Genomic DNA, 21,978 nt, shown 5'->3' with positions numbered 1-21,978 from the left:
CCCAACACCCTTCGACATTCCCCCTGCCACCCCTCACACCCCCCCCATAAACCCCCCACCCCCATTCCCTAACTTACCTTGGACAGCGCTGAGGGGTAGCAGGAGCACCACAGAGCACTGGCTGAAACCAGTCTCTCTTCCGGAGGACTGACTCCTATGTTTGCTCCACTGTTTGCTCCTATGTTTGCCCCACTGTTCTGCGAAGTGGGGTGTTTTTACCCCTGGATATCCAGGGGTGTAATTTTGTCCCACACGTGCCTCTTGCTGCATCTCAAAGGGGTTTGAGATGTGGCAAGAGGCATGTGCATGCTCATGTGGACGTGCCCATTATGTCTACTTGCTGGTACACAGTTCTTTGCTTTCTCAACCTGGCACTTTCCGTGAGAATTTAATTTAGTTCAAATTCTATTACAGATGAAAAGCAACTTATTTCTCCCAAAATTGACTTGAAGAACAAGCGTGATCACCACAAGGGGTGATTCTTTGTGGTTGCATAAGTAATGCTCAGAGTTTCTCCTGAGTATGTTAGGACTGATTTTTCTTTTTCTAGTTTATGTCCTTTCCTTTCTTTTGGAAATCTTCATCACTCCACAAGCACCTGAAATTCCTCAGTGTACTACTATAACAAGATACTTTCCTTGAGTTGTGACTTGAAGATGACACAATGTCACAATTCTCTGTTTCATTGTAGGTTTCACAATATCAAGCTGCTGCTCTTTTAAAAATCTAAATAATCATTCACAAGCCAATTGTGAGATTTTGCAAGGCATTAATACAACAACTGTGAAACAACTGTGCCATTCCCTGTGCAGTATATTAAACTTCTATGGCTCATGCAGAGACTCCCTCTTTAGAGCTGTGGTTAGGAAATCTTTCCTTTTGTAGTCCAAAAAGTAAATTCCTTTTGCTGAGGCAGTGAATTTATACCCGGGGAAACTGAGAATACATTCAGGGAGAGGAAACCAAGAATAAGAGGTTATAGTGGGAACTGAGGAAGGGAGAGTGTATTTCTTCTAAATACCGAAAAATATTATGTGGCAGTAAGTATTAGGTTCTCATTAGAGTGGGCATTAGAAAAGAGAAGGGTGGAAAGCAAGGTGGCTGCAAACAGGAAATCAACAGTGCCAGGAAAAGAAAAATGAAGGGGAAATTGTCCTCTCTATGGTTGGCAAAGTCTCTACCAGGAAGTAAGCACATACGCATCATAAACCAGTCTATAAGCAAAAACTGCGGTAGGCCATGGTCAAATTATACTCCAATTTGAGGGTGTACTAAATTGACTAAATTGAGGGGGAGCATCACCTCCTTTGTTCTATTAGTCATGCACACACGTTTACCAAATCTTTTCAACACACATTGACCAAACTACTGAGGAGTTATAATTAATAACACAGCTATGACATTCTCTTTCTGCCTTTTGGTAGAGTGCACTGGTTTACTATTAGCTGTTCATGCCACTCCTGTTATAAACACAGGCAATTATATCTGATTAAATAACTTCCTCTGTATTTTGGGGAAGACTAGTAAGAGAAATACTTTTAGACCTGGGGTGTTTTGCTCTCAAGAAAGAGTAAAGACACCAGTGGAAAGGAATTCTTCAGACTAGTTTTAGAATAATTTAAAATACAATTAGAGTTACAGGGAAAGCACATGTTTTACTTCTAACAAAAATCTCTCTTACAACACAGTTGGAAGAAAAGTTGTTTAATTTTTTTTTAAAACTAATAGGCTCTTCAGAGTCTGTTGGTAGGCAGGTCTATTCTGTCTTTGCTATTCACTTGCTTAAGGACCAATTCTGCTGTCACTGGCCGTGTCTACATGAGATGCTGATTGTGCAGTCATTACTGTGCAGTCATTTAGTAATTGTATAAATAAGTACTAAATGACTGTGCAGTAACCCACGTTATTGCACAGTAGTGCCAATGAATGGCTTTTTTGTGACACTGTGCAGTAGCCTGAAACTAGTGCACAGTAGCATCATGTCACGGTTTCTGCCACATGACCCTACTGAGCAGTAAGTAATCTTCGGCTACTGCGCAGTCAGTGTCTCATGTAGATGCAGCCACTGTGCTATAAATTAAGTGCTATAACTTCATGGAGATTCGTGGAGTTAATTCTGCTGTATAATCAGGACCTCCATCTGTCTATGTCTGTGGACCATATGGAACCTACTCAGAAATAACAAATATGGGTATCATAATTCTAATAAAAGGACATTTTGGTCTATTTTAAATGTGCCATAATCACTGTATCTAGGCAATGAGTACAAGATTAAAAACTGCAAATGCCCTCTGTGTTCTACTATTTCTTGCTTCAGCTTCTGTTGCTTGAGTAGAGGAAAAAGTCACTGGGTTGTATTTCTCCCATTGTTCCTGAAGCAAGGCACACAGTATCTTTTCTCAACAAAATCAAAAACCCCAGGAAACTTAGCTATTTTGAGGTTTGGACTTGGAAACAAAACTAGGCAAGTTTTGCATGAAACTTCTTCAGGTCCTGAAAGCCTTCTGTCAAAACACAAGGCAATAGACTTTTGCCGACTTCCTATAGCTGTGAATCTCTGAAGGCTGAGTTTTGTGCTTTGGTTTCGGTTTATTACCCAATGAATTCATAGCATCAATCTGCTCAGGAATCAGCCCAGAATTTCAGTGGGAGTTAGCTACCTTAGATTCACTTAAATTCTATTGTAAATCTAATCAGGTATTTATAATCTCTGAATTCTAGCATTTAATCCATTGTGTCACTACAAGGAACTCCAGAGCAGCTGAGAATAAATCAATAATAATACCATAATCTAATTTCAAATCAGTGTTTGGAGATGTAGAAAAATGGTTCAGGGAAAGGTAAGCACCTAGTGTCGACTGCAGTCCTTCAACCTATTACTTTTTTTTTTTAATCTCTTTCATTTTTTGAAAGTAGGAGTCACCATACATCTTCACCCTGGGATCTTAGGGGCCCAAGAAAAATGGTGACATAGCAAACAGAATGAAATACCTTCTTTTAAATTCCTCCTATGGTTAGATTCTATTTTGAAAAGGCCTACCTTCTTCATTAGGTGCCTAACCATAAAAATCTCCAAAGCACATGGAACCTACTCAGAAAAAATGTTCTCACTCTTAAACCAATAGGAAAGTCTTAAAGGGTATTAGAATCAAAGCATAACTATATTGTGTCGCTTTTGGTACCTGAATGCTCACTGCAGCAGTTTGTCTTCCCTGCCTTTCCCAGTGTGAACTATATTTCCAAATTTTAGGGATTATCTGTTACCCTCACATTTGCTATTTCCAGCAGACTCCCTGCCCTACTCTTCAGAGGTGCGCAACTAGAGCAGTCATTTACATGGCAAGATCATATTAGAAAAGCGATTCATGTATTTTTAGCTTCTTTTAATGCAGTTTAGCAGCTGGAATCAAGCAGGAAGAGCCAGCACCATGACACCAGAAAGCTCTCTCCAGAAACTGTCAGCAAAAGCTCTGGAAACCACCAGTAGTTCACAGACTTCAGTTCAGGAACCTCTCTCTTAGCGGCCTAAGTTCATAGCTACAAAGCACAAGATGTAAAAATCTTGGCCCATTAATGCCAAGAAGAAAAATCCCAATGGCTTAATCAGGGCCAGCATTTCAATCAAATTTCTGGATCAAAATTTCTCTTTAATCTTCTGATGATATTAAAACAAATCCCTTTTTGATTTCATCATCCATGGGGACTATTGTAATTAATGTTAATTGATATTTACAAAATTCCATTAGTGTACATGATAGTGTAACAGATAGGTCCTAGCAGACCTATCATTTCCAACCATGGGACCCTAACTGAGGAAATATCAGGTTTCGTTGAATCAATCCTAAAACTGCTTGTCACCCAAAGAGCAAGTTTTGTCCAAGACACTACAGACTTTCTACAGAAACTGAAAAACATAGACCATCTTCCCAGTAACACCCCCCTAGCCACCATGGATGTTCCCAGCTTATTCACCAACTTCCCACCCCAGGATGGCATCCAAGCCTACCGTACATATCTACAAGAGCAAGATTACAACTCAGAGTACACACCCAAAGATTTACTGACCTTTTACACGTCATCCTCACACACAACAATTTCACTTTTAATAACCAATACTTTCTCCAGACCATGGGTGCAGCTATGGGCACCAAAATAGCCCCAACCTTTTTATGAACCACCTGGAAGAAGAATTTCTCAAGGACTGCACCATCAAACTCTTGAATGTCGTTAACATCTTCATCATTTGGACTGAAAACCTGCAATCTCTGCTTGAGATCCATCAGAAATTCAAGAATCACCACCCCTCCATCCAGCTATCTCTTGAATACTCCAGCACCAACATGTCCTTTCTAGACACGATGATCAATATCCAGAATGGTAAAATACAGATCACGTTATACAAGAAACCCACAGACCAACATACATATCTGCACAGAACCAGCAATCACCCTAAACACACCAAAAAAGCTGTGATATACAGCGAAGCCCTCAGATACCATCAACACTGAGAACACCCGGGATCGCCACCTCACCAATCTTAAAAAGGCTTTCACCCAACAAGGACACTCCTCCAGAGAGGTAGATCGCACATTTGAAAGAGCCACCCAGATACCACGTGAAGAACTGCTGCAGTACAGAAGAACCCCCCCGCCACAAATTGCACACAGCTGGTTATAATATATCACCCCTCCCTCAAATCCATAGGGAAAATCCTCAAAAAATTGTAACCCATACTAGAAAGAGACCCTATTCTTAAAGAGATCTTCCCAGAACCACCCATCCTAGCCTTCAAACAAGCACTGAACCTCACTAACCTCATCACCAGAAGCAAACTTCCTATGGTGTAGAACACATCGACAAGAAATGCAAAACCTGCCAACACATTTCCATCACCCCACATTTACTACACCCCACAACAGAGCCATCAGCATCCCTGCATCTTACAGCTGCACCTCTAGAAATGTAATGCATCTCATCCAATACACCAAATGCCCTGATGGAAAATACGTAGGTGAGACCAAACAACAACTGCACACCAAAATGAATGCACATCGGAGATCTGTCAAAGACAAGAATACATAATAACCTGTGGGGGCACATTTCTCACAAGAAAACCACTCTCTCCCCAGTCTCTCAGTCCTGATCCTCAAAGGAAACTTACAAAACACTTCTCAGAGACGAGCCTATGGACTCCACTTCATCAACCTCCTGGATACAAAAAATCATGGACTAAATATAGACATTGGATTTATGACACATTATAACCTGCCTGACATCTGACTCCCCAGGTACCTCTCCACTATTTAACTGCTACATTCATCCCCCTTCTCACCCTGCCTGTCTCTCACCCACTGACTCCTCAATTTACATCTTCACTGACTGCCTCTGGCTTCTTTATGATGCATGCCATCCAGGAAGAGCACACACTAACTGCAGAGACTTCCTCAGCCTGACGAAGGATTTTTTAACCTGAAAGCTTGCTAAAAAATGTTTTCCAACTATTTAAGTTGGTCTAATAAAAGATATCAGATTCACCCAAAGACCCTTGTCTGCCATTAGTGTACATGGCATTTGACAAGGTTCCTTAGGAAACAACATTCCTGTGCTAAGGAACCCCAAATGCTTGAATCTCATGTCTAATGGACATGGCCATGGATGGCAGGGGGGTGAGCAAGGGCTGTGCAGACAGCTACAGCCCTCACTCACCCTGTGGCTGCTGGACTTGTGTCACTGCCTTCAGACCCCGTTACTGCTGGAACCCTGCCTCCACCGCCAGATCTGCTGCAGTGGCCATTGGCCCTGCAGGTCCATCTTGGGAGATGCCCCACAGTTCAGATTTGGCCCCAGGTGGGTTTGACATTCCTGGTGTAGACAAACCTGAGCTACTCTGAATCTAGAAATATATCCATAGCAGCCTGGAGCGCAGCGTGGCCTAAAAGCCTTTGTATTTTTCTGGTATCTCAGCCTGGTTTTGTATTTCATATTGAGTTCTGTACTGTTATAGCCAGAGAGTGACCTAGCGAGTTTCAGACTACATCAAATATGTTTTACACCATAACCTGAGGAACAACAAAATGTAATTTATGCTCACCTTAAGGATCTTTTATACTGTCAGAGTGGGAAGGAGTTCTCTCTCTAAGAGAGAATTGACTCTTTAGGCTAAGTACAGACAGTCAAAAAGCCTGAGGCTGAATCGATTCAATCTAGGCATCTTCCTTTATGCTGTGTAAGTTAAACTGATAACAAACTGAGCTGACTTTTATTTTTCAATTGGGAAAGGCAGAGGGAGGCCTGCACTGACTCGGGCCAGTAGGTGGGGGGCGCTAGAGCACATCTTCCAGCCTGCTGGTCATTGCAAGCCCAGCCAAGTGTCCCCAGATCCCTGCTGTCCCTCCACAGGGGGTTCAGGAACTCCTTGTCCAGGTGCTAGCCCACCAGCCCAGGCAGCCCTGGGGACCTGAGGGGAATTCCCCACCTCCCCCTTCCCAGCTGCTGATTGCTTTAGCGGGCACCACAGGAGGGAGGGAGAAGAAGTCCTCTGGGCCAGGTGCCTGCCCCTGCAGCCCAGCATGGAGGCACCCAGGAGCATCCACCTTGGGGGGCTTCCTCCTACCCCACCCAGGACCCCCAGCCTTGAGCAGCCCCAGGGAGCTGAGGGGAATTGTTCCCCTCTCCAACCCCTGCCTTAGCTGCACTGAGTCTCAGGGATAGCTCAGGGAACACAGGGAAATTCCTCTGCTCCCTTGCATTAGTTTTGCCTCAGACTTGCAGCAGCTAAGGCAAAACCAGCTGCAGAGCAGCAGGAGAATTTCCCTTCGCTCCTTGAAGCTGCCTGAGACTTGCAGGGGCTGAGGCAAGCAGCTCTGTGGTTCTGGAAGGGAGAATTCCCCTCAGCTCCCTGGTGCTCTCATGCTGGACTGCACAGGCAGGCACCCAGCCCAGAGAACTGCTTTTCCCTCCCTCCTGTGGCAGCCACTGAAGCAATCAGCAGCTGAGAAGGGAGAAGGGGAGGGGAGAGAGCTGCCAGGGTCTGCAAAGCCCCCACCACAGGGGCTTTCCCTCCCTCCATGTGCTGTGTAGACTCCAGCTAGGGAGACTGGGGATCTGTTTCCTTTCTCCCTGTCACTATGAACTGACACACACAGGCAGGAAGCAAGCTAAGGAGCAGAGGGGTGAAGCAGTCCCTGCTCCACTGGAGCGGGCAGCATAGCCCAGTGCTGCAAAGCATACTAGGATGCTAGGGGACTGTTAAACCAGGAAGGGATCTGGGACAGAAGTTCCATAAACCACTTTCAAAATGACCAGACCTGGTTTATGTGCACCAAACTTCTGTTGTGTTACAGGTTTAAACCAGTTTCTGATCACTTAAACCAGCTTATGTGTTACTTTTGTCTCTAGCCTTACTGTCTAACATGAATCTATTATCCAGGGGAGCCATGGTAATTTACATTCACTGAGTATCTTTCTCATTACACATACTGCAACACAGGATCATTCAAATCTAAAGGAGTGCTCATACTGGTGGGGAGAAGAACAGTTTTGGAAGCATTCATGAGAGCATGTTTTACAAAGGAACATCAAAGGAGAGAGAGAGAGGAACTGATTAGTGCGGTGGGAATGAGAGGCTTTACAGGCCAAAGGGGCCACATAAAAGTTACACAGCCAAGAGTGAGAGCAGGGAGCTGTGCAAAGAGCAGAGGAATGAGCATGAGGAGGACAGGGGGATGAGCTGGACCTGAAATTTTCAGGTCAGCTCACGGAGGCTGTAAGGACAAGGGATGTGGTTGTCATGGGTGACCTAAACTACCCAGACATCTGCTGAGAGGATCAGTCAGCCAGGTCTGAATGCTCAGGTAGTTTTTTAGCCTGCATACAGGACCTCCACCTAACCCAGGACATACACAATCCCATCAGAGGAAATGCCTTGCTGGACTTGGTCCTTGCCACAGGCGATGACCTCATGAGGGATCTGCGGCTGCTTGACTACCGAGGCATTAGTGACCATCGTCTGCTGGAATTTACTATCTGGCACAGGGTGGTGAAAGCAAGCAGTAAGGCAAAAGTCCTTGACTTCAGGAAGGCTGACTTCAATGAGCTAAGGAGATTAGTAAGAGAGACACTGGGGACTCAGAGCCTCAATGAGATGGGAGTCCAGGATGAGTGGTTGTTCCTTAAGGAAACGATCCTCCGAGCTCAGAGTGAGTCAGTCTCAATGCGAACCAAAGGGGGCAAGAGTGCTAAAAAGCCCCCCTGGCTCAGTAAAGGCATCCAGGAGTGCCTGAGGGCAAAAAAGGTGGCATAGAATCAGTGGAAGCAGGGGGCTATCACCAAGGAGGATTACACGTCTGTTGCTCGTGATTGCAGGGAGGCAGTTAGGAAGGCCAAGGCAGAGCCGGAACTAGGGCTGGCGACCAGAATAAAGGATAACAGAAAGTCCTTTTTTAAATACATAGGGAGTAAGAAGAAGGCACCAGGTAACGTGGGGCCCCTACAGGACAGGCTTGGCAATCTGGTGATTGCAGCAAAGGAAAAAGCTGATCTCTTCAACGAATTCATTGCCTCCATTTTTCTCCCCCACTAGGATTACAGACAGGCTCAGGGGACACAGTGCATTGCCCAGGGTCAGGGACGATCTAGTTAGGGAACTTTAGGAGGGGCTGGACATGCTTAAATCAGCAGATCTGGATGCTCTTCATCCAAGGGTACTGAAGGAATTCGCAGACGACATAGCAGGACCCCTGGCACAGCTGTATGAGCGCTCGTGGTGCTCTGATCAGGTCTCAGAGGACTGGAAAAGGGACAATGTAGTCCCCTTTTACAAGAAGGGGAGGAAGGAGGACCCAGGTAACTATAGGCCAGTTAGTCTCACCTCAGTCCTTGGGAAGACCTTTGAGAAAATTATCAAGGAGCACATCTGTGGGGGCCCAGCATGGGAGGTAATGCTCAGGGGGAACCAACAGGGTTCACTGTGGGCAGATCCTGCCTGACTAACCTTATTTCCTTTTACGACCAGGTCACCAACTCCTTGGATGTGGGCGTTGAGGTGGATGTTGTCTACCTAGACTTCAAGAAGGACTTTTTGACACTGTTTCTCACCTCATTCTCATAAAAATACTAGGCGATTGTGGCATTGATGCCTACACAGTCAGATGGGTGGCAAATTGGCTTGATGGTCGCACCCAGAGAGTGGTGGTGGACGGGTCGTTTTCGACCTGGAGGGATGTGGGCAGTGGAGATCCCCAGGGCTCGGTCCTCGGGCCTGTGCTATTCAACATCTTTATCAGCGACTTGGAGGTGGGCATGGAAAGCACGCTGTCCAAATTCGCTAATGACACAAGGATGTGGGGAGAAGTGGGCGCACTGGAGGTGGGGGGGAGAGAATTCAACTAGATCTAGACATAAGTTAAGTTTAGATCTCCTGGGTAGCATCATTCATGCACAGAATTTCCACTAGACCAGATGTACTATTACAATGACTATTTGTTAGTTGTATTCCACTTGTATTACCCCTAGGAGCTCCATTCATGAACAAAGGCCTTGTTATGTTAACTCCTGCACAAACACATTATATGGCTGGTCCCTGCCAAAAAAAGCTTCAAGACATATTTATTTTGTTTGTATTTTTAAAATAATATTGAAAAAAACATCTTGCTATAATAGATAGATTCTTCAGTGTATGAATACACGAACAAAAGCACCTAGGAGTAAGTCCATTCCCAGAAGATCTGGTCCAGTATGTCAACCATAAGAGAAACACTGTAAGCAAAAAACACCAGATGGGCCCCTCCAAATTTCACTTGCTTGACTAATTCTATACTTCCAGGTACAGGACAAAAAGGGTGATGTTTTGCACTGCTGGCAGAGCTGGCACCATCTGAAAGGGGAAAGACTCAAACTCAGATCCCCTCAGGCCTAGTACAGGCTTTGGGCCCCTCAGTCAATGGATATTTTCACTTTTATACTAGACTTCATAGACATTTTTCTCTCCCTTTATTTAAAACAGAAATTCCCCATCAATAAGTTCTGTCTCCACTAAGTTACGGGTACATAGGTGATACCTATAGAGAGACACGGTAGTACCATTTAGTATTTTCATAGTTCTTTCCATCTTCAAATTGCTTTATAAATGAGAACAATTGTGTGTGTGTGTGTGTGTGTGCGTGCGCGCGCACTGTTTAACAGAGCACAACTGCTCAGGAGTTCATTTTACTAAATGTATACTTATAATACAGGTTCTGAAATATTTAGCTAAGAAGTTCAGTCCATTTGGTTGTCATTATGACTCAATTCAAAATTTCTGTCATCCAATCAAATTACTTCCTTTGTCCAAATATCTTTAGTATTCTTTGATGCTGGACACATTTGATTTCTAGCTTCAGGATCACACTGCACCCCAAGCCTATTTATATGACAACATAATTATGCAACATATGTAGAGATTAAGGAACAGCTTCTTGCATACAGTAGGGCTTCTCTTATACCACACTGCCCATGTAGAAGGGCTTTTAAATAGTCATATATTACTTAAACTCACTTCAAGGATTCTTTATGCTGCCAGAAGTATGTATTTGAGCTTCAGTATAACTATGAATCAAGCTTTAGACAATTAGAAAGATATGCAGTTTATAAATGTAAACATACAATTCTCTCTAGATTTGGAAAGATCTAATGAAAACTAAAGAAGAACCTTTTAAAATATATTTTTTTTAAGAAGTGATATAAATATGGCGCCCTGCCCTTTTTCTAGGTTTAGGTTTGCTAATTTTAAGGTTAGGGTTTTCCACAGTATCCTTCACTAGGACAGTTAAGGACAGAAACAAATATGCTCTTGAGGCCTTTTGTGGGTTATAAAAAATGATGGGAGTCAAAGGAAGTGATCTCCAGTCTTTCAGGCAGGTCTAGACAATGTTCAAATCAACAGGCAAATATTTGGATGCTTCTCTGAGTTTGCTCTTCATTAGTTTCAGTGCTGTTCTGTATTACTAAACAAATTAAGGCTACATATACACATTCAAATCACTTGGGAGAATTCTCTTGGGTTTGTTCTTCTTGCAGAAAAAATATCTAGAGATGCCTGAACAGACATTTGAAGTCTGAGCCCTTGAAGAGTCAAGAACTTGCAATGCTGACACTGCACAGCTGGTGTGCGTGGGGGGGGTTGGGCACACATCTCAGCATGGTAATAGATAGCAGCAGAGAACAGAGCATCCCTGATTGGCTGACCCAGACTACTCATGGCCAGTCTGTGTCTCCCTGCTGTATAATATGGGATTTTGAAGGAGACATGCTCTACTCTCTGCTTGGCTGGAGTAGTAAAGCAACATACTATCTTCTGAGGGGGGCAGGAGCAAAGCAGCCTGGAATGCTAGAGGACTGTGCTGTGGTTTATTTCAAAAGAGAATGTGTACAGACATTCACTTGCTCATAAGAAACTATTCTGGAAGTTATTTTAACACTGATTGTTCACACGTTATTTTTATCCTAGACTGGCCATTTCTCTGTGGGAGAAAAAACTGGGAACATCTGTACACTCTTAGTTTCTCCTGGGAGATCAGTGACTCTCCCAGGAGAAATGGAATGTCTGTATTAAGACTAAGACCCACGGAGGTTAATTAGTACAATACAGTAGAGATATGTGTCTCCGGGGGAGATAGGAATATTTCCTTTGTGCTCTGTTTCTTATATTATTGCTATTGTTTAAATGGCTTAGGACAGTATTAACATTATGCTGGAATCACTTCATGCTGGTGTATTAGATTTGTTTTTTGATGTGGTACCTCCAAATCCCATTGAACAATCTTGGAATTGTTATTATTACAAGCATTAGTAAGACTTACATCCATGTAGCACTTAGACCCGTGGATTTTATGGCCATTAGGGACCATTAGATCATCTAGTCTGAATTTCTGTATAATAGTCAATGGAATTTCACACAGTTAAATCATCTCTGCTTGGCCCAGAAAACTGAATTTGGGAAGATGTAATTGGGTTAAATACTTCAGGCCTTGTTTTCAATTATAGAAATTATAGTCATTTCACTGAAGTCCTGGTTCATACCAGCAAATATGACCCCACTTTCCTAGTTTCACTGGGAATGTGGGAGGCTGCACATTCATTGGAAGGCATCAGTTAATGATAATTACTCCTCTCCTGTATACATGTGCTATTGAAGGAAATAATACAAGCAGCCTACCTTGGGGGACAGGGCTCCAGATTACAGGCTTTTAATAGCTGTGGAGGACGGCGACTGGTCACACATAGAGTTTCATCTGTAATCTCTCTTATCTGTTTGTTCAGGCAAGTCACCACTGCTTCCTGGACACCTGCGCACAACATTCTACAGTCAGGAGTCAGTGCACACAACCCACAGGGAGTGATAAAGTATAAACACATCACTAGCAGGAGGACTGCTAAGCTGCTGTGGGAGCTGCTGTGTATCAGAAAACTGTGTGATATTCAGGGTTGTCACCAGGTTTCACTCAGACATTTCTGTGAAACAGGTGGCTGGGGCGGGGGCTGCCACTCAAATGGTAGCGTGACCTATTTTGATCATGCTCTTCTGCCACTTGGTGTACAATACAAGCTGTTTCATGCTGACCACTAGCTCTAAAAGCATGACAAATTGAGCAAAGTAGGATGTTTGGCATGCCAATGGTTGCTTCTTGGTTGGGGGGGAGGCTTCTTGGGGGCAGTTTCCTCTGCCTCTTGTTTTAAAAGGAAACCTCCATTCACTACATCTGTAACTCTTCAGAAACAACCATCCCTAGGGATGCATTATCCATTGCTTCTCCTTCTGTCCTGTTCCTCACCCAGCTGGGAAGAGGTCCAACTATATAAGTACAGGGGAGGCGTCCCTTGCTATCAAACTCAATAGGGACTTTCCATCTCAGAAAAAGATCATCAAAACGAAAACAAACACACAGAACAAATGTCCTTCAATCACTGAACCTCTAACATGTAATCAACCAAAGTATATGTTAGGGTGACAGTATCTGGATTTTAGGGAGCACTGGATTTGCAACTGAATAAAGGCTTTTTTCTGTGTCTCAGCAAAAGCTGCTGGTCACAAAGCAAAATGATGTATTAAGAATAACCTTGCAAATGCTTAAGCAAGCAGTTTTCTAATAATGGGGTAGTGTGCAAGATGCACGATTCCTTGTGTAAGAAAAACAAGATGCAGCCCACCAGCTATCGTCAGGAGATAAAGCAGAAGCAAGGCCTTGGAGGTGATGCTGAAGTCAGCAAGAAATCAGAAAGAACCAGCAAGTGACCGAAAGAAGCGGAGGTCAAAGTCTTATGCATGTGTTCTTAACAGAGAGACATGTAAATGAATGAAATACATAGGCAATTCCAGGCTAATGAAGTAAACAGTAAACAGAGGCGGAGCTTGAGATGGGAGGAGAAATGGCTGGAACAGAAGGTGGAGTGAATGTTAATGAGCATGAAGCAAGGTGTATAAAATGTGAAAAAACTAATGTTCACTGCTGCTCCCCATGTTCACAGGCTGTGTGTCTGTGAGGGAGCTCACCCGAAGCGGTCTCCATTTTGAATAAAACTGTTACGAGCAATGTGTGCTGGTGTTTGCTTCCTGCTTGCTCTGGCTAATGAGTAACAGGATGTGTGGCAGAAGGCCACCTCTGTTTCTCCCCAAAAACTCTGCTCTGTGACAATTTGGTTAGGATGGGCCCAGCAGGGGATACAAACCTTACCCTATCTCTTTAGGTAACCTGAGCTGGATACATTCCTGAGGGAGGGGGGAAACCTGCTCCCTCTGCCTACGTGACTGGCATCACATACATGGGTGAGGGACTTGGGCTCCCTGGTGGGATAGAGACTGCCAGTCTGCCCAGCAACCAGTGATGCATTTCAAATTGGCTGGCTGACAGCCAACAGGTGCTGGCCTCCATTGGATCAGGTAAATGAGGTCATAAGGGCTATATAAGTTAAGGACTGCCCAGGAGGAGGGGGCAGCAGCCATGAGGAAAACTCAGAGAGAGAGAAGAGCTGGACCATCTGAAACTTGCTCTCTCTCTCTCAAAACTCATGATCAATGAACTGCCTGCCTCCAGAGGGAATCACCACCTGCCTCTGGATGATACTTGTGGGTAAGCTACCTGAGATCTAACTAGATATATAGTTTGCTGTAACTCAGATGCGTGATCAAAGGCTACTCCAGCCACCCTGGTTGCTCTATGGGATTTCTCTGATACTACTCAACTCTGTATTCTATTCCAACCCTACTCCTTGTAACCAATGAAGTTCTCCTCTGTACCTAGCATGGGAGAATTATTGGGAGTGGGTCTAGATTATGCCTTGGGGTCCCCTTAGTTCAGCTGACTAAGGGAGACCACTACTTGTGCTTCCGACTGAGGGAAGCACCCCAAGTTCTTGAAGTGAGTCAAGTATCCTCGAGAGCTACTAGGCTTGTGTTTCCCAGGGGGTGCAGTGCCAGAATCAAGCCCATCCCTGGGTGGTGGCAGTTCTACCCCCAGACTAGCAGGTGTGCTCCAGGAAGGAGGTTGAGCAGACATGAGGTGCCCCCAGGGAGGCACTCAGATCCTGGAAGGTGGTTGGGTGCAGTGAGGTGGGTGGCAGGAGCACCCTTTACTGGCCCACCACAGGATCCATGAGCAATTGGATCATTGTCTCCCTAGTTGTTGGGTGCTGCATGGAGTTGGGGTCTAACAGTATGTACTTGTGAAGAGGGCATGTGATCACTGAATGAAGGCAGGTCCTTAACAACTATATGCCATGTAGCAAAACACCATTTTTGTTTTATTTTTAAAATGCATTCCCTCCCCTTCCCCAACTATTTCTGACTTTCCCTCTGCCCTCTCTATCCCTTATAAGTGATTACAAGTAGTACTAGGTAAGCTAAGCTAAGTTCTTGTATACTATTACTGTAATAAGCCCCTTTTTTAATATATTGTAAATAGTGTTCTGTTATGTTTCTATTAGTTTTTACTGTTTTATATTGTATTATATTGTATTCCTATCATTTGTGCATTGATTTTTATTGTTTTATATTAATATTGTATGGTTTAGGCCTGTGTCTGTAAAGTGATGTCAAGTATCCATTCCCATCTTGTTCCCATCTTGTCCCCATGGCCTGTTGTGTAAGTATGTTGCAATTCTGTAACCTCTCCCATGTAATTGGTTTTCCTTGAATGCCTGAAAAAAAAGAGTGAATGGATGAGTGAAATACAATGATAGCAGGACCCCCTACTAAATCACCCTACCATCAAAACCAATACCTGGACCAATGACCCAGCCATTGGAACGACCCTCAGCATTCAAGAAACAAAAGATGAGGCAACACACCATTGTGCCAAGGCTGCACATGCTTAGTATGAACATCTGGAACCCTCTGGAACAGGGCTGACCTTGCCTGGACACGCCCTCCCCATAGGAGATCATAGGTAGTCTGCCCCATAAAAAGGGGTAGTGAGGACTGACTCCTTGGGATGCCATCTTCACCTGGACCATACCTGCTCCACGTCACACTGCCAATAAACCCAGAGGTCCTGCCGGCGACCCTCCTCTGGACAACACCTGCTGGAGAAAGACCCCGATTGGCCATCGAGGACCCCTTCCCAGCCTGGATAGGTAGCTATCACCCACAGCCCCTTTGGAAACAAGGACTTGGACTCTGTTTCTCTTCCCTACCTGGACTCCAACCCTTCCACTGAGTCTCTTTCTCCTGCTACCATTGTGTTTGTGTGTGTGGGAGTGCTTCTGTGAGTGTGTGTGGGAACCAAGCTGTACAGTACAGTGTTCATTTAATAAAACTATTATTTGGAACCCTGAGTTGGGTTTTGCTTTACTACGGCTGCAGCCCTGCTCCAATCTCTGCTCCTCGTCCCTCTAACTTCTGGCTCATTTCACCCTCTCCTGCTTCTGGCTCACTGCCACCTCCAACACCTGTCCCATGATCCTGTAGCTCCAGTGGTCCTGAGCTCCTCTCTGACTGCAAACCCCTGTTTCTTTGCTATTGCCTCATCTCCACTGCCTTTCCCCTTGATCTCCGTCATTGTTATTGCCTTATCCCCACTGCCTTTTCCCCTGATTTCTGCCACTGTTATTGCCTTGTCCCCACTGCCTTTTCCCCTGATCTCTGCCACTTGCTCTTTAGTTACCAAGCACCCCAAGCCTAGGTACCACAGGCATCAACACACACACTGTCACCTGAGTCAGTGTTTAACCTGTATGTATGTGTGTATTGTGTATGATTTCATGTCATTATCATTAGAGCATGTATGTGCTTGAACTGGTGATAGGTATGCATGTGCCTAGCCTGGTAATCTTGGATGTGTATGTGCCTGAGTTGGTAGTGTGTGTGTATGCACCTAATTGATTTGTGTGTTTGTAGACATGCAATTGTGTCACACCCTCCCATGTAACAGTGGGATATTGAGAGCCTGAGCATTGGCCTGACCCCACAGGGCAACAGCCATATTCTAACCTAGGACAACACAGCATTAGGTGCAGAGAAAATGAAAAATGATGCCATAGCAGTCAGAATTTGCAGACAATAGATGTTTTCAGGTTGCTGTGCCTGGAGCTCAAAATCTACTCTAATCATGCAAGGGAAAATGGCACAGCTGAGAGTTGGAATCAAGGAAGGAACAGAGTAGGAGCAGCAGTGAGGTCTAAAAGGGAGTTTGGATAGTTTTAGATGCTCTGTCCCTGGTTCTGTCAGATTTCTACTACACCATTAGGCAAAACTACCACCCTGTCTCTGTCTCATTTTCTCCATGTAGAAACTATGGCTATTTTATCTTACAAGGATGTAATGAGGGTAGATTGATATAGGCTGCTCAGATATACTACAGCAGTAAGTCTAAACATTTACAACATTTCATATAAACTAATTTGGTTCTTGGGATCTGATCCACCAAAATCAAATGCAAAGGTGCAGATATAAAGTTAATAGTTTTTCTATCCTAGCTGAAAACTCCCAATCCACAGCAATTCAAGTGTGGTGAAAGTACGTAATTTGCATTCATCCTAACTTTCCAGAATTGGAGAAAGTTTGCTAGACTTGTCCTCTAATGACTCCTCTACCATAACAGTGTACCAACTGCTTTTCCAAAATGCCCCCATCCTTTGAAAATGGAAATGTTTATGAAAGTATTGGGCAAGTCTGAGTAGCAATGAGGAAAGAGCAAGAATAATACTGCCATGGGTACAAATAAAACCTGCAATATGCTTTGCTGTTTTGAAGTTGAAACTGGTGCCATTTGGAAAACACCAACATGCTATTCTACAATGATGGATTAAAATGCTATGGCCCACACCACCAGGTTGGCCAAAGTCATGGAGCTTCACATCCTCCCCACATCCAAACTATCTGCTCTTTTTCTCTCAATGCTTAATAACTTTCCAGGTAATTTTTTTCTGCTTTATACATTATTGTATACTGTAAAGTGAATACAATAAAGTGAATGACATAAGTGACCACTCAAGGAACTGATAAACAGTGGTTACATAGCAGAGGTGGTCTTCCAATCCAGACAAAACAACACTGTGCTCAGGACATTTGGCACTAATTTAGGACAGCCTCTTGTACTGGTGTAACTGCACACAGTATGTTAGTGAAAATAACAATCAAAGTGAGAAGGAGCTGTCAATCAACACCTAGGAAAACATTTGGATGGCTTCCTATGAAATGAAAACAATGAATTTCACAAATCTCTATGAAAACAGGTAGCGTCACAATTTTAGCTCTAACTTGTGATTCAAGCACTTCTCTACCATATACTTTGATCTGGAGCCACATTGTCTCTTTGTAGTTTATCTATTTAAGAATTTCACTTATTTAATGAATTGCTGTTCATTGTTACACAAGCATCCCACGTTCTTTTAACAATCTCACATTACTTATTTTGGATCTGATTTTCCACAGGGGACCTATAGGGGTAATAATTGCAACCCTCTCTCTGATTCTCACAAGAACTAAGTATTCACAGCATCTCACAGAAACAAACCCTTTTGTTTCTCTTTTCCATACAGCAGGTGCATCTTTTCCATACAGTGGGTGAATCTACGTCGCCATAGTGATGAGCTATGGCAACGTAGCTTGCCACTATGGCGGTGTAGCACTGGCAGGCACAAACTGTGACACCGATGCTACTGCGCAGTAGGGTCAGAAATGACCCATGTGCCACCAGGACTGTGCAGTAATGGCAGTTACAACTGCACAGTTGGGGGCATGTGAAGATGCACCCAGTATTTTTAAAACCATCCAGTTCTTGCTCGTGTATTCTTCTGCCTTATTCATGCTATCTCAATTGTCTCTAAAGTATCTATCCAGTAGCTTTATTATTGTTTATTCTGCAAGGAAGCAACTCTGATCATTAAAATGCTTGGTAATTTTTTAAAAGATTTCAGATTTTATTACAAACCAGTTAGGTCAATGCAGAGTGGCGCACTTGAAATGTATTACTAAACTCATATACTCTGATCCTGACAGCAGTATGTTTTTTTGTATTTTATTGAAAACAAACCACAGCAAACCTAAAGACATGTTCACAGCCAAATATTTAGCCTGAGTGGTAGCTACATTAGATATTTTAGTGGCAGTTTACTGGCAGTACCAACTTAAATAATATTCTAAAATATCTATCATAGTAGATATTCATAAATAATCAGAGTTCTCCAGACAGCCTCAGAGCTGCTCCTAGGTGCTGACTTTGGTTTTTGCTTCTGGGTGCTTGGAGATGTAAACCCTGCCCCCCTCCCCCCATGGTGCTTTACTTTAAACTTGGTGCATTCCCACCCCAAGCTCTGCACATGCTCAAAAGCAGCAGCGCATTACTTCAAACTGGCTCTGCAGCATCTGTAAGGATTGGGCACTTTAGTGAAGCTTTTAAAAACACTTTTATCTAATAGCTGATTGAATCAGGTTTAGCTGAAAGTGCCAAAAAGCCCAGCTGAAGCACCCAATCTTTACTGATGCTGCAGAGCCAGGTCAAAGTAATGCACTACTTCTTCTGGTAAAGCATTATTTTTATTTAATTATTTTTTATGTCTGCAAGTAGCCGAGGCTATGGCTATGGCTTGTAGGTGCTGAGCACCCATTAATTTTTTTTTGGTGGGTTATTGGGCTCTGGAGCATTCACGGAGTCGGCACCTATGGAGCTGATAATCTTTTAACATTTGCCCAAGATAGGAACAGACTCAGATACAGAGCCTAGGATGGCTACAAGTGAATACCATTAAGACTGTTTTGTAAATTGCACTAAATATCTTTTAGGGTTAAATCCTGAACATTTGTTACAAAAGGCAAAAAAAAAGAAAAAAAGAAAAGAAAAGAAAAGAAAAAAAGAAGTAGGAAGTAAAGATCTAGTGTGGAAGTAATATTGCTGGTCCACTAGATAATAACACCCTGTCATAGTGCACAGGTATGTCCCCACTCTGACTAGGATAAGACAGGCCCCACAGTTCGTGGGAGCCTGGTTATCCACCCAGAGTATACAGTTTGCACACAATCCAGCTGACCTATATTCTACCACCAGCAGGTTATACAGATACAAATTGGGCAGCAGTTACAATACAAAGAGTCCGCTTCTTCTCACAGCATCAAACATGTTTACAGCACAGCATGATTTCCCTATTTCTGACCCCTGCCCCTATAACTCCAGGAAGATGGTTCCTTTTGCCCTAGATGAATCTAGGTCTTGGACAGCCTGCAGTCTGATGTCATGGTGAAGTTTTAGCCTCTCTTTCCTTATTCTTTCTAATGAAAGTGAAGATTTCCCAAAGAAACACACCGGAAGCTGACAATTAAAGAAGTATTATCATTGTCCATAAAATGGCAGTCTTGAATATAAATGCTGAGTAAAACCTCAATATTTATATTGATTTCTCAATAAAAATGTTATGGACCCTGTCATGAACCTTACACTATTTTGAAGTATTTGTGGAATGTCATGTAAGTTTTCTTGAATTTGTTTTACTGACCTGGCATGTGTAGTCTCTATGTATAGGTAGCATTAATCTGTATTTATCCTTATCGTTATTATGTCTGTATGAATTGTAGCATTCAGCATTTAGTAGGACAATAATCTCTGAAAACTAGCATCTGCCATGGGAGTGCTTATCCGCCAGTCAATTAGACCCTTGTGGATGTAGTCCTAGGTACTTGAGCCTAGCCATTCAGACAATGAGCTCACATTTTAAAAGAAGACACTTGTATGAATAACACCTGAGAACAGGTTTTCAAAGATGGATATTTATCACAGTGGAGAAATAAAATGAAAGACAGTATCTTCAGGATATAAGATTAGTAATCTTTGTGTGAAAAGATATACATATTTTCCTGGTCATAATTAGCCCAGGAAAAACTTCTGGTTTAGTAAACAAATACATCTTTGGGGGGCAGGAAGTTATATGCATATTATGGGCTCCCCAAGAAGAGGTGATGTTTCTAAATGAACAGATAAGAAATCAAACTTAAGCTTTGCCTTGAGACAGTGTTTGTTTTTAGTTTGCTCCTGGGCATAGGGAATGACTTTAAGCCCTCAGCCAATGGGCTAAGTGAAACAGGCTCATAAGAGAACTTTCAGGAAGCCCTGTCAGGAAGGTCAAAGGCAGGAGCTACTTTCTGATCTGTTGAGCTGGACAGAAGATTTTTTTTAGGTTTTGAATGCAGGGTAAAATCAGATTATTGTTCTGATATTTCCTTTGCTTGCTTATTTTTACATCTCTGCTTATTTCTCAAAGTAGGGTTACTGATTTCTTATGCTTGTTCTTGTTTTTATAATAAATCTCTTTATTATCTTTTACAGCATACTCATTGTTGGTGATAACTCTGATTTCAGAACATTTGACCACACAGGCAGGCCTCTTCCAAGGAAGGGGAGGATCTCTCATTTCTGAGCACATGACTGGACAAGGATGTGATTCTTTTAGCTGGCAAAATACACTCTGCTAGAAGCTGGCAAGACCTGGATGAGGTGGGTAAAGCTGAGGTGCCATCAGTCAGGGAGGTGACCTGTGGAGCATCTCAGACTGTTCAGTAATCAAGCAGCAGATGGCAGACAGGGGTTTGGAGTCTAAGGGCACCATGAAGGTGTGAGAATCCCAAGAGAGTGAGAGCGTCTACATGTGTGAATTTACTGCGCAGTAACCAAAATTACTGTTCAGTATGGGAGAACGTCTACACGTGCACACCTGTACAGTGCAGTAAATACGGCAACTTACCCTGCCTCGAGTGTAAATCTGATACCTGCATCATGCAGGTATCAAATTTATGCCCAGGTAGTTACTGCTTAGAAACGCACATGTAGATGCCTTACTGCACAGTAACACAGTGTGTGTGGACTGACTTGGGACTAAAGCAATAATGTGCTGCACGGGTAGATGCTGGCCTATTCCCTCTTACTGCACAGTAAATTTAAGCCAGTGTAAACGCATGCCTCTGTCAAATTACACTTGACTGCACCTGGGGTCAGAGTGTTTTATAGACCCAATTTACAGGCATGATCCTGATGATCTGAGCCACCCCAGCAGCACAATGTAGCATATCTTGCTTAACAATCAGTATGAATGTTTCTCCCAATGTAAGATCACCTTCCAGTGTACCAGATATGTTGTAACAGCCCTATTAGTACCTGTGAGGCCAGCTGACAGCACTAGTTTTGTAGAAAAGGGGTTTGGCTGAGTTTAGCTAGTCCCTGGATTCTCCCTGACCCCACTGAGGAGCATAGGTTGCTGTAACTTGTGTCAAGGATTAATCCAAATTCTGGCTTGTCAAAGGAGCATAAAAATGACTCCAAACCAACTTGGTCTTCAGCTTCCCCACCCCAGTTGGAAGGTACAGACAGAGGTGTAGGTCCCGGGTCTAACTCATACTGCTTCATGGAAAACACTTTGAGTTAGACTGATCCTCCCAACCTAACAGATGTTAGCTGTTGGGTCAGGAGGGTGGGAGATTGAGTATCAATTTGGAACCCACCAAGGGAGAGAGGCTGCATC

At 43.4% G+C, this 21,978-nt stretch overlaps 1 protein-coding gene across 1 annotated transcript in view; it reads right to left on the bottom strand.

Annotated features, from left to right (window-relative positions):
- Positions 1-21,978, bottom strand: part of LOC102382681 (ADAMTS-like protein 1) — a 211,481-nt gene that overhangs the window by 119,641 nt on the left and 69,862 nt on the right. The window contains exon 9 of the mRNA XM_006035591.3: positions 12,194-12,323. Within this exon, the coding sequence (XP_006035653.2) occupies positions 12,194-12,323 (130 nt within the window). The remainder of the gene's footprint in view (positions 1-12,193; positions 12,324-21,978) is intronic.

This window comes from Alligator sinensis, unplaced genomic scaffold (genome assembly GCF_000455745.1).
Source record: "Alligator sinensis unplaced genomic scaffold, ASM45574v1 scaffold59_3, whole genome shotgun sequence".
Taxonomy (NCBI): domain Eukaryota; kingdom Metazoa; phylum Chordata; order Crocodylia; family Alligatoridae; genus Alligator; species Alligator sinensis.
The sequence above is the reverse complement of the archived record's forward strand: the minus strand, read 5'-3'. Positions and strand labels throughout refer to the sequence as shown.